General features: G+C 67.3%; 1 protein-coding gene across 1 annotated transcript; it reads right to left on the bottom strand.

Moving 5' to 3' along the window:
* Positions 1–27: 27 nt before the first annotated feature.
* LLGL1 (LLGL scribble cell polarity complex component 1) lies at positions 28–11,891 on the bottom strand. Its single transcript, XM_050980263.1, is given in 24 exon segments — positions 28–1,186; positions 1,379–1,458; positions 1,532–1,646; positions 1,755–1,849; positions 1,953–2,067; positions 2,163–2,427; positions 2,647–2,930; positions 3,008–3,161; positions 3,239–3,392; positions 3,466–3,619; positions 3,622–3,757; positions 3,944–4,048; positions 4,443–4,596; positions 4,890–4,957; positions 5,058–5,275; positions 5,357–5,514; positions 5,594–5,648; positions 5,743–5,878; positions 5,961–6,123; positions 6,205–6,363; positions 6,757–6,872; positions 6,953–7,034; positions 9,048–9,145; positions 11,769–11,891. Coding segments are annotated over 23 exon segments (3,144 nt in total). The 5' UTR covers positions 11,850–11,891; the 3' UTR covers positions 28–1,186; position 1,379.
* Between the last annotated feature and the right edge of the window lie 298 nt (positions 11,892–12,189).

The raw sequence follows: 12,189 nt of genomic DNA, 5'->3' as shown, positions 1-12,189 counted from the left end.
TCAACAAACACCTGCAGCCCAGGCAGCTGATATTAAATGCTTTATTTTCAATATTAAAAACCAGTATTTTTAATAACTAAACAATGCTAAATTCATCTTACCAAAAAAAAAAAAAAAAAAAAAGATGAGGTTGGGGGGGGAGGGTTCTACCAGGGACGCTACAGCCCCGGCCTCGGCCGGCAGCAACCGAGCCCAAACCCCCCCAGCCACACACACGTACCGCAAGGGAGCCCGGGGGGGCCACAGCTCCCCAAAGGAGAGGGGCAGGGGCCAGCTGAGCCCCGTGGGAACAGCCACCATGGGCCAGGGGACAGAGCCAGCCCACAGCCAGCTGTGTCACCACAGCCCCCCAGGAGGACGAGGCCAAGCTCGGAGTCCAAGGGGGATTTGGCACAGTGAGACCCCCAGGGTGGGGCAGCCCAGCCTGGGGCAGGAGGGGGCTGGGGTAACCCCATCTGCCCCCCCCCAGCACCAACATGGACCAGGACCAGGAGCCCGTGTGTATTCCACAGCGTGATCCCATCCCAAACCCACCCCGTGGCAGGAATTAGTGTCAGAAAGGAGCAGCAGGCACAGAGCCCAACCTGGAGAATAGCCCTTGGAGAAGCCACTAAGAGAAAAAGGCCACCTGTGACCCCCCACCGTGCCCCTCCTCGGGCTGCTCAAGGCCTCTGCTGCCCACCTGGGAGCCAGGGGGTCCCCACTGGGCTCCCCTGGGGACAGTCCCTGTGCAGCAGCCAGAGCCTCCTGGCAGGCAGGGAACGGGGCTGTAAACTGCAGGGAGCCAGGCATGTAAACACAGACCAGGGTACGGGGGGGGCCGTGCCCGGGGGCTTCTGGCCCCCCACTGCCCCAAGGGACCAAAACCAGGGGACAAGGGGGGATCCACAAGCCCCAGCCCTCCCCGTGGGGCCGGGGAAGCAGCAGCATCCCCCAGGAAGGGGGCTCTGGAGCAGGGGACAGTGACACTCGACCGTGTATAAAAATGGAACTGATCTTCCCCGGGAAGAGTTTGTGCCCCACGGCGCCGGGGCCGGGCAGGGGTGTGTGGGGAGTGCCGGAGCCGGGGTGCAGATGTTAGAGAGGAGGCCAGTCTACGTTACATGGGGAGGGGGCGCGGGGGTCCAGTCGAGTCGCGCATCCCGGGAATCCGAGCACTGAGATGGGTCAGGGAGGCCGGCGATGCCTGTGGGAGAGGCAGCTCCTCAGCAGGAGTGGGTGGGGATCAGGACAGGCATTCCCCCTGCTCCTCCTCCTCTGCAAGCCCCAGGGATCACAGCTCCATCCTCCCACGATGGATCAGGAAGCCAGGGCACTGCACTGGGGTCCCAGCTCCAAATCCCAATCCCACCCCAGGGACCACCAGCCCCTCACAGACCTCACTTGATGAGGATCCCCGTGGGCCGGGCCTCGTCCTCACTGGTGTTCCTCAGGTTCTGTTCTGCTTCCTCCGAGGACCTGGGGAAGAGCAGGGTGAGAGGCACTGCCATGGCCCCATAGCACCGTTTAACCCCATTCCCACCCCACTCACGCCAGGAAATCCTTCACTTCCTCCACGGTGATGTCCCCAGTGGTGTCCAGCGGGGTCTCCAGGCTGCTGTTGGGGGAGTCGATGGGGCCGGGCGAGAAGGCAGCGTCAGGGGACCCTGGGGAGTCACAGGACAGGAGGGATTGGGGACAGCCAGGACACAGAGCCAGGCTTGGAGCAGGGCTGTGGGACACAGTGTGTGGGCAGGGACAGGGTGGTCACTCACGGTCGCTGTCCGAGGGGGAGTGCTGGCCCTCGGAGCTGCGTGGGACGTGGGTGCCGTTTGCCTGTGGCAGCTTCGGTGTCACCGCTGAGCTGTTGCTGGAAGGAAACAGGGAGAAGTTATGGCCAGAACCAATGTCATGGGGTGGGTGTACAGGGGTTCCACCACAGCAAAGCACCCCATACCCTCGAGACAGCCCACCTGAGGCAGGAGGTGTCCTGGAGCCGGGCGACCTCCAGCCGGCACAGTGGCTCTGTCACATTCCTGGCGCTCAGAGAGAAGCGCTCGAACTCGGATGGTGAAATTAGGTAGAAACCTACAGGGGGGACAACAACGAGTCTCAGGCATCTCCCACAGGGCTGCAGGTGAGGTCAACATCCCATTGACACAGACGTCACCTGGTGGCCTCACCTTGGCCATGCTTGGTGAAGACACAGGAGGCAATACCACTGATGTCCTCCTTACGGATGCAGCTGTAGTGGACCTGGGGCCGCAGGCTGGGCACGGTGAAGATGTGGATGTCCCCCAGGTTGGTGAGACAGGCCAGACAGTTTTCCAGCCTCTCCTCGGAGCCAGCGCTGGCCAGGCTCACCAGGGCCACCTTCCTCACCCGGCAGCCCTCGTGTGCTGTCAGCTTGAACTTGGTCTTGGCACTCACTTTGGGCAGCGTGAACACCTGGCAGGACAAGAGGAGTCAGGCTCAGGGGAGAATAGGAACCTAGACGGTTTAGGGGGGCACCTTCCCCTTGAATTCACCACCCTAGAACAGGCATAGGAGTGTCCCCAAAACCTGACTGGTCACCTCCAGTCCCTGTGCGATGAGGACATCCAAAGAGGAAAAGGGACATTTTGTGTGCCATCAGTGCCACAGTGGAACACTGAGCCCCGCGCTCACCTTGAACTGTTCCTCAGAGGAGATGAGCATGGAGTGGCTGCCCTGCATGTCGGGGGCCTTGGCCAGGTCCCGAGACACCTCGTAGGGCTCTGGCAGGGGGTTCCCCCGCCCGTCCAGCACCGCGATGGCCACCACGGGCGCCCGGTGCATCAGCTGGATCTCCTTCCCCAGCACCGCCTCCACCGCCCGCTCTGAGAACTTCTCCTGCGACGGCACCTCCAGGGCGTAGGCGAACACCGAGCCGGAGTTGGTCCCTGCCCACATCGTGGGGCCGTGGTGGGCAGCTGTAGGGGTGGAGCAGTGTCAGAGCCCCCTCCCCACAGACCCAGCCTGGGGGCTTTTCCCAAGGAGGGGGTCTCACCGTCACGTAGGAAGGTGTCGGCAAAGTAGAGGCACCGCACGACCCCCGAAAGCGAATCATCGGCTGAGCGAGGCTCGATCCGCCGCTGCACCGGCGTCATCTCCACCTCGGGGGGACCCGCCTGCTCCGCCAGCTGTGCGTTGGCCTCCTGCACCTGGGGAGGGGACACAGGGTCACTCCCTGCTTGGTGGGGACAGGGAGCTGCCAAGGTGGCCCCCACTCCCTGCCCACCTTGCTGGAGGGGCTGCTGGTGTTGAGCCTCTTCTTGCCCGACACGCGGCTCTTGCGGATGCGGCGGAAGGACTGGCGCAGGGACTTCTTGAGGGACTTCACACGGGACAGGGGCCCCTCCATGGCCAGCGAGTCGTTGGGGTGCAGCGTACACCTGCGGGCACCGGCGCTGCTCAGCACCCACCACGCCACTCCAGGGGGTCCCCAGCACCGAGGTCCTCCCATACCTGGCCAGCACGGGGTTGCGCCGGTAGTAGTCGAAGAGCCCAAAGCCGTGGCTGGTGCCGAAGGCCACGAGGTTCCACTCGGAGTGGAGGGTGACGGCGGTGACGGCGGCGGGGGGCACACACTGCACCAGCACGCTGGGCTGGAAGCCGGGGGGAAGTGGAGGGGCCCGTTCCGGGGGGCCAGCCGGTCGTGGCCCTTCCAGGTGAAGCCCTCACGGTCCTGCAGCAGGTCCACGGTGGCCACGCTGACCGCATGCTCCGACTTCTCGTCGCTCAGCTCCATCACCAGCACCTGCAGGGACGAGCACAGACAGGGGGACACACTGGACCTCCCCAGCCAGCCAGCCTGCTGCACACCAGGGGCTAAACCCAGGCTAGGAGCCCTTCAATGACAATATGGGGGTTTTTTAGAGTCTGTAGCCCCCTCATACTGTGAGTCCCCAATGGGGAAGCCCCTGCTCTGTCCTTGCCACCTTACCTGCCCCGCCGTGCCAGCCACCACCATCTTGGCCGTGTACTTGCAGAGCGCGATCTTCTGCACGCCCAGGCGCGGGTCATCGCTGTAGGGATCAAAGCAGCCCACCTGCGGGAGGGGACAGCTGAAGGGACAGCCAGGACCCTGCAGACAGCTGTGAGACAGCCCCCTGCACCCCCACATCCACCCACCAGCTGTGGCACACGGGCCACTCTGGGCATCACGCCCAGGAAAAGTCTGTCCCCACGCACCCCCTGGCTCTGTCCCCCATGCTGGGGCAGACCCATGGACGGGACCCATGGAACAAGGGTCCCTTGTGTCCCCACAGTGCGTCACACAGCAGCTGTGCCCTGAGACAGGGGACACGTCCCCGGGGCGCAGCCGGGATGGCTCCGGCAGGTGCATCCCCCGTGCCCAGCTCTGGGTTTGCCCCCTCCAGTGCTGGCAGAGCTGGGAGAGTGCTGAGCTCCATGGTAGTGTCACCCTGCCCAGGGGACCTCACCTTGCGGAACGGAGGCCACTCCTCCTCGCCCGCCTGGTTGAGGCTGTCGTTGTGCTCACAGTCAGTCTGGAAGATGTTGGCGGTGCCCAGCTTGTAGAGGGGCTTCAGGGAGACCCCCGAGGCATCCCAGAACCGCACTGTGCCGTCCTCGTGCCTGGGCGGGGGGGTCCTGTCAGCGCGGGGCCCCGACATCTGCCCAGCTAACAAGAGCTGCCTGTGTGCTGGCAGCCACCATGCCAGAGGGGGGGACACCGGGGGACAGTGCAGCGGGTGACACACTCATGCCCAGCCAGAACAAGAAGGGACAACCCACCCAAAATGAGGGAGTGTATGCCACCACTACCCCATCCCATCCCAACCCATTCTCCCACTGCAGAATTGGGTGTGGATGTGCCCCCCCCGCATTTTGGGTTTTCCAGGCCCCCTCCCTGCTGCCAGCCCACTCACCCAGTGAGGAGAAGCCCCCTCTGCGTGGGCTCCTGGGCCAGGTTCTTTCCCCCATCAATGGGCCAAGCCTGGAGGGAGGGATGGAGAGGGGATGGAGGAAGGATGAAGCCCACTGGGCCATGCTGGAAGGGCTCAGGGGGACCCCTCCCCACCATCCCCACCACTGACCGCAGAGGATTGCCGAGGGCTCTGCTGCTCGCCCACGCTGACGATCCTCTCCCAGAGCTTGAGGGGCACGTTGGAGACATGGCAGGAGCAGGTGATGGCAGAGGAGTGCAGCGGTGCCAGGTACGGGGCAGGGATGGTGGGCCAGCCCGGCGCCTGCAGGTCGATGGCCACCAGCTCCTCCTCCACCAGCACCACAAGGGCTCGGGGGTTCTCAAAGCCTGGGGAGGGGGGAGATGGCTGCTGCACATGGAGATCCCCACACCATCACCCACTCCCTGGGTGGCCCTGGCAGCACGTACCTCCCTCGGGCACCTCTGCACTCTGCACAGTGAAGAAGTCAATGACACGGGAGGTGAAGTCGAGTGTGGCCAGGGTCTGGCCCTGCAGCACGCTGACACAGTGCCTGTCACCATAGCTGGCCCGTGGCATCCCCCCACTGAAGATGATGAAGGGGTTCCTGGGTGGGACGAAGCAGCTGCCATCAGACCCAGGACCCCCAAGTGTCCCCTGTGCCCGTGCCCAGCCCATCCACCTACCCCGACTCGCAGGTTCGCCAGAGGATTTTGCTGATGGCTTTGCAAGGGAACGGCCCTGAAATGAAAACACCCAACACTGGTTGTAGCACTGGGATATGGGGGGGGATCAGCTCCCAAGCCCAGAGCCCCCCCAGACCCCCATCCTGTACCGTAGGGGATGGTGGACACGACAGGCTGCTGGGTCCGCAGGCCGGTGCCGCTCGCTGCCCACACCATGTAGCCGCCGTCGCTGTGGGAGCTGACGATGCTCTTCCCACTCTGCTCCCAGGCCAGGCTCTCGAGCTGCTGCGGGGCCACACGGGGGGCTCAGCACGTGCATAGGGACACACACACACACACAGGGCCACGGCCCCACCAGCCCCAGTACCTGGTTGCCCAGGAAGAGATGCTGGACAGCACGAGTGCTCTGCTCCCACAGGACCAGCAGCCCCCGGCTGTAGCCGATGAGGAGGCAGCTGCTGCTGCGTGGGTGTTCCTGGATGGACTCCACGGGCCCCAGCGCCTTCCCGCAGCGGTAGTCATCGGGGACACTGCAGGGGGACAGGCACGGGGGTCAGAGCAGGGCTGGGGGTGCTGGGGATGCAGGGGCGTGGGGCCTGCAGGGCTCTCACCTCTGCAGGATCTCATCCGGGAAGAGGGTTTTGTCCTCCAGCAGCGTCAGGGTGGGCAGAGTGACAAAGTACACGGCACCACCCTCAGTGCCCAGGCAGACCATGGCACCAGCAGCCAAGGGCAGGACCACTGTCACCCGTGTGATGCCAGGGGAACAGCTGGTGGAGGGAACAGGGGCTGCCTCAGCACTGGATTGGGTCTGGGGGAGTGTCAGAGACCCCAGACCTCCCCTGCTCCATCCCTACACTCCCATCTCCCTGAGTGCAGGAGGACAAGGGCAAGGACAGCCTCAGTGCCAACAGCAATTACAGCCATTAATCACCCCCGGGCCCTGCCAGCACCATAAAAATCCAGAGCTGTTCCCTGCACTCAGCATCTGAGGAGCATCCCAGTGGGGAAAACACCAACACAGAGAGGACCTTGGCCACCATCCCGCCCAGCCGGCCGGCTGCTCCCCCGTGCCGCTCCCAGCTGGCAGCGGCACCTCCGCGGCTGCAGCCCCGCGGGGGAGCAGCTCCGACCCCCCAGGCAAGTACTTAGCACCGCCGGACCCTGGGCGTCCCGGGAGGCCGAAGCTGCGGGTCTCCTCCAGGTGGGAGCAGCCCTCCTTCTGGCACACCTCCCACAGGTGCAGCGTGTTGTCATCCAGCAGCGAGAGGAGCCAGCCCTGGGGATGGGGGGATGATAGAGGGGTCTGTGAGGTGCTGGGGGGCTGCTGCCAGCTTCCCTCCCGGGACACCCTCATACCTGGCCAGGTAGGAAGTGCAGCTGGGTGACAGTGGCCGTCTCCTTGTGCAGGCCTGTCAGCTCCACACCCGGTGCACCATATCTGGGGGGGGTCGTCAAAGAAACAACGAAGGTAGAGCCCCCCCCCCACCCTTCCCCAGAAAACTCAGAACCCTCCGAATTCCCTCAGGTCACAGTTCTGCCTGCAAACACCAGTTCAGCCCCCTGTCCCCAGGAGAGCCAGGGCAGGGCATCCAACCAGAACACACTGAATCAGCCTGAAATCCACCAAGCACCTCCAGCTGGGACACAGCAGGTCAGGCTGGGATCCACCAACCACCTCCTGCCGGGATATCCCAGGTCAGGATTCGGCCAACGCTCACAGCTGGGCTGGGTGTGCGAGAGGCGCCGGGAGCCCCAGCACGCACTGGCGGCGGGGTGGGGTTCGGCATGCGCCGGCACAGTCGCACTCACCCGACTGGTCCCGGCTCCTTCGGCGACGCTGCTCGGCAGGAACCGCGGCAGGAACGGCGGCAGGACCTGCGCAGCGGCCGCAGCACCGCACGGAGCAGCCCAGCCTGGCATCCTCAGCACCCTCAGACCCAGCCTGCTGCTCCCCCCAGCCCGGTGTCACCAGTGAGCTGTGCAGCCCCTCTGGACATGCTGTGTGCTGGGAGTCCCTCCTGCCCCTGGCTGCCTTCTGGTGCCCTGGGCACGGGGAACCAGCAGGGCGGCTCTGCCCGGCCGGACAGGCAGGAGCTGTCTGGCAGTGCTGGGCACAGCCGAGCCGGCAGAGCCAGGTGACAGCCGCGGAGTTTTGGGGAGAGCAGGCAATGGGGCATGGGAATGAAGCAGGGAGCACGCAGAGGGCTCTCCGTGCTATATGCATGGGGGATGCCACCTACCCTTGCTTATTTTGGGGTCTTTCCCCACCCAAATAGTGCCACAAGCTGAGAGCCCTCAGGGCAAGTGGCTCGGGCACACCAGTGTCACCAGCATGTGGGACTGGGGTCCAAGCACAGGGACACCCAGCTGGCCCAGGGGACCCCCAGGCACTGGCTGCCCCTCGGTGCCGGGCTGTTGGCAACCGGATCCGCCCAGCCCGGCCGGGGAGCACCCAGGGGTGCCCCCACTAACCAGTAACGCCAGTCAGGCCAGCTCCGGCTGCTGCCTCGCCCGGCCCCGGCTTCCCCGGCACCGCCAACCTCCAGAAGCATCCTTTTGGAGGCAGCCGGAGCGGGGCCATGTAGGCACAGGGTACCACACTGGGTACCACCCCAAAACGATCCCTGCAGAGGATGCTCAGGGCACCGCAGCCCCCCGCAACAGCATCCCCGCGGTGCCGGGGGGGGCTCAGCTGGGACCGACACCGCGGGCCAGGCGGGCGAGTGGGGCGGCCGGCGACGTCGCGGCCGGGCTGGCACTCGAGCGGCCCCGGCAGAACAAAACACGCCATCTTTGTGCTCGGGAGGCAGCGAGCCGCCGGCCGGGGGGAGGGGGAGCGCGGCCGTCCCCCACACCCCGACCCCGCTGCGGGCGCAGCCGCCCCCGCGCCCCCAGCCCGCATTCCTGCGGCGCGGGGCCCCCCGAGCACGGGCCGCATCCAGCCCTGGCCGCCCGCCAGCAGCCCTCTGAAGTCTCCCTGCACGCTGCCGGCAACAAAGCCCGGCCGGCCCCGCTCGGCGTCCCCCGCTTCGGCCCCCCACCCGGCACCGGGCTCCGCGCCCACCGCAGCCCCTCTCTCCCCGGCGCTGGGCCGGCCAAAGCGCCCCCTGCCCCCTCCCCCGAGGGCTGCGTGGATGAGGATGGACAGGATCCCCCCGGGATAAGCGGGGTAAAAGCAGGAAGGACCCCACTTGGGATGCCCCCGAGCCTTTTTCCCCCCGCGGCGTTCTGGGCGAGGTGGGGGTTTCCTCCAGCCGCTCCCTCGCCGCCCGGCCCAGCTGCAGCACAGCTGGACAGAGGGATGGACGGCAGCCGAGTGGGGGCTGCCGGATGGGCCAGAAGCAGCACAGCCACGTCTCCAAGCATTCTCCGGGATGGGGACAGCCAGAAGAGTGAGTGCAGGAGGGTCCGGGAGGTCCTTACCTCCTGCTCACGTGGAGGAAAAGGATACAGCTTGACGGCTCCTGCTTTGGTGCCGATGGCCATCACACGCAGCACGGGGTCGTAGGCCAGGGCGCTGGGCTGGCTGGGGAAGCCGTGCTCCACCGTCTGCCATGGGGACAGGCAGGTCAGAGTGGGACCCCCCTACCTCTGACACCCCCAAACCTTCCACAGCCCCCCTCACCCCCACAGCTCCTATCCCACACCAGCCTGAGCATCGCCCCTGCGATGGGGAATCACAAAGATGCTGCTCTGTCCCCCACTGCCACCAAGGAGGGCCTTGGGGAGAGGGGACATCACTCCTCACCCAGTTTCCACCCAGCACCCCAAAACGCAGCCCAACAGCCGCACCACGGGCTGGGGTAGCTCTGACCTTGAACGAACTGTCCCACCACCCGCCAGCACTTTGGGGACGGGACCCCCCTGCTCTAAACCCCCGAGGTGAGGACACCCCAGGAGAGGCGAGCGGGATCCCCACTGCGACATCACCGGGCGTCCCCGGTGCCGGGCGGCAGAACCAGGCGAGCGGGACCCACCAGCGCCAGGGACGTCCCCGCCGGAGCCGCGTGTCGCCCGAGGGCACCTTCCCAAGGAAGTCCGGGCCGTCCGGCGTGCCCGGGCTCGCCGGCTGGGGAGGGGCTGCCCCGGCAGCGGGGGGACGCGGGGGGCACCCACCGGCCCGGCCCGCGGTGCGGGGACCGCAGGGCTCCCGAGGGCAGCTCGGCTGAGCAGCCACGGCGCGATCAGACGATACGGAGGCCGCCGGAGCCAGACTGGCCGGATCCTGACCTGCTCCCTTTGTCTGGGGCATCCGAGAGGCGCAGCGGGGCGGCTTTCCGCACCCGCCGGCGGCAGCCGCTGTCACCCCGGCTCCTGCTCCCCTCCCAAGGGACACCTTCAGGAGCGTGAAAACGTCCCCAGCCCATCCCAGGCGTCCCGGCCCATCCAAGTGGGTCCCAACACGTCCGAGGGGCGAGGATGTGGATGCTCGTGGGTGCCGACCCATGCAGGGTCATGCTGAATTGCCCTGGGATGCACACTGCGCTGGAGGACGGAGCTGGGACAGCAGCAGCACAGGGACACCACAGCGATGCTTTAGGCTAGAAACCAACACCGTGACACCGGCAAAGACTCCCCAAAAAGCGCTGTTGCAGTTCCCCAGCACTCCCAGTCCCAAAGGGGGACCTGGCTCAGCCCCCCAGCCGCAGCCCCCGCTCCCGCCCGCAGCGGGGCCGCATCCGGCAGGCTGTGCCGGCCGGCCAAGGCGCGCTCCCGGCCAAATTACAGCAAATCCCAGGCAGATCTGGAGCTCGGGAGGAAAAACAACCCTTAATGGGAGGCAGGTGGGCAGCCGGCGGCCCCAGGGCTGGGACGGCCGCAGAGGGGCTCTCCTCAGCCTCCCCCCAGGACATCCCACCGGCACACACCTGCCCTGGGCACTCCTTCGGGCAGGACCCGGCCGTGGCACTGTGCTCCCCAAAACCAGGGGGGCTCTGGCTGGGCTGAGCCTTGCACCCCGGCCAGACCCTCACCCACGGCAGCGAGTCGGGGGCCAGGGCTGTGCTGGGCAGTGGAACTGGCTCTGACCCCTCACCACCGCACACCCCGACACCCGCAGCCCCATCCCACTGCGGGACAGCCCGGGGGGCGCTCCGGTGCACGGCAGCGTCCCCACCAGGAGCTGGGCAAGTACCCCACAGCAGCGGGGATGGACAGACTGATGGGCACGGTTTGGGCTCATCCAGAGGCCGCTGCCGGTGGTCTCATGCCCCGCGGCCAGGGCAGGAGAGTGGTCCCAACGCTTCCTGGACAAGGTGCACCCAGTCTCAGGTGGGCACCCGCTGGCACAGCCCGATGTCCCGAGGGAAGGGTCTGGCACCCCAGGGCTGGTGGGGGGTCGCTCCAGGGTTGTTTGATGAGCTTGGGGGTCTCTCCCACCCCAAATGGGGGGGTAAGTGGTAAAACTCGGAGGGAGGAGGGGGGGCAAGCACTGACCTCTCATGTCCCCACAGAGACACATCTTTGGGGCGCCAGGGAACCCCAAAAGCCCAGGGGATCATCGCCACAGCCCTTCCAGCTGACACAGAGGGTCCGGCCCCCCGGTATCCCACCCCTGGGGAGACCGGGTGAGCCCCTCATGGGGGATGCAGCCAAGGATGCTCCAAGGCCAGACAGGGTGCGGGACCACGGGTCACCCCAAAACGCCCGTGAGAGAGGCCTCGGGGAACCCAAGGGACAGGGGGCGTGCGGGAACCGGGGCGCTCCAGGGAACACCCCCAAGAGGGGCTGGGGACAGGGATGTCGCGCTGCCGAGGGTGTAGCATCGTCTCCCAGAGTGCCCCCTGCACCGCACGGGGAGGAGCGCAGCCCCCCGATCCGCATCCCGCACCCGGGGCTCCCGGTACCCCCCCCAGGGGTGCATCTTGCCGGGGCGGCCCAGCAGCCTGTCCCGGGATCCCCCCGCCAGGCAGCCCTGCCCTTTCTGCGTGCCCGTTCCCCGGGAGCCGGGAGGTCCCGGTGCGCGGCTCTCCCGGGGGTTCAGCCGGTCCCGGGGGGCGGTGCCCCGCACGCTGCTCGCCTCCCCGCGGGCAGCATCCCACCGGGGTACCAGTCCCCCGCGCCAGCGGGAGGCTGCCCGCACGCCGCACCCTGCCCGGTACCCCCGGTGCCTCCCGGTGGTAGCCGCCCCCCCGGGATCCACCGTCGCGCCCCCCGGTCGCCCCAGACGCACCTTGCTGAAGGCGAAGAGGTCGTGGCGAAGGCGGTCGCGGTGCGGGTCGGCACCCTGCCGCCGGAACCGAAACTTCATCATGGTTGGGCCGGCGGCGGCGGCGGTGGCGGCGGCGCGGTACCGGGCGGGGCGGGCGCGGCCGGCGGTCCCGGGGCCGGTCCCGGGGCGGCGGTGGCGGTGGCGGGGCCGGGGCGCGGCGAGGGGCGGGGCGGGGCCGGCAGGGGGCGCGGTGCCGGTGCGGGGTCCCCGGTGCCGGTGCGGGGTCCCGGTGCGCGCGCCCGCCGAGCCCGGGCAGGCACCGCCGCGGCGGGGGCGGGGGGAAACCCTGACGGACAGCACTGTCCGCCAATCACCGCGCGGCAACGCGCGCCGCGCGCCACGGCCCCTCCCACCCGCGCTGCGCCTGCGCTGCCGCCGCGGC

This window comes from Serinus canaria, chromosome 14, assembly GCF_022539315.1.
Source record: "Serinus canaria isolate serCan28SL12 chromosome 14, serCan2020, whole genome shotgun sequence".
Classification (NCBI taxonomy): Eukaryota; Metazoa; Chordata; class Aves; order Passeriformes; family Fringillidae; genus Serinus; species Serinus canaria.
Note: the sequence above shows the minus strand (reverse complement) of the source record. Positions and strands in the feature narration are given on the sequence as shown.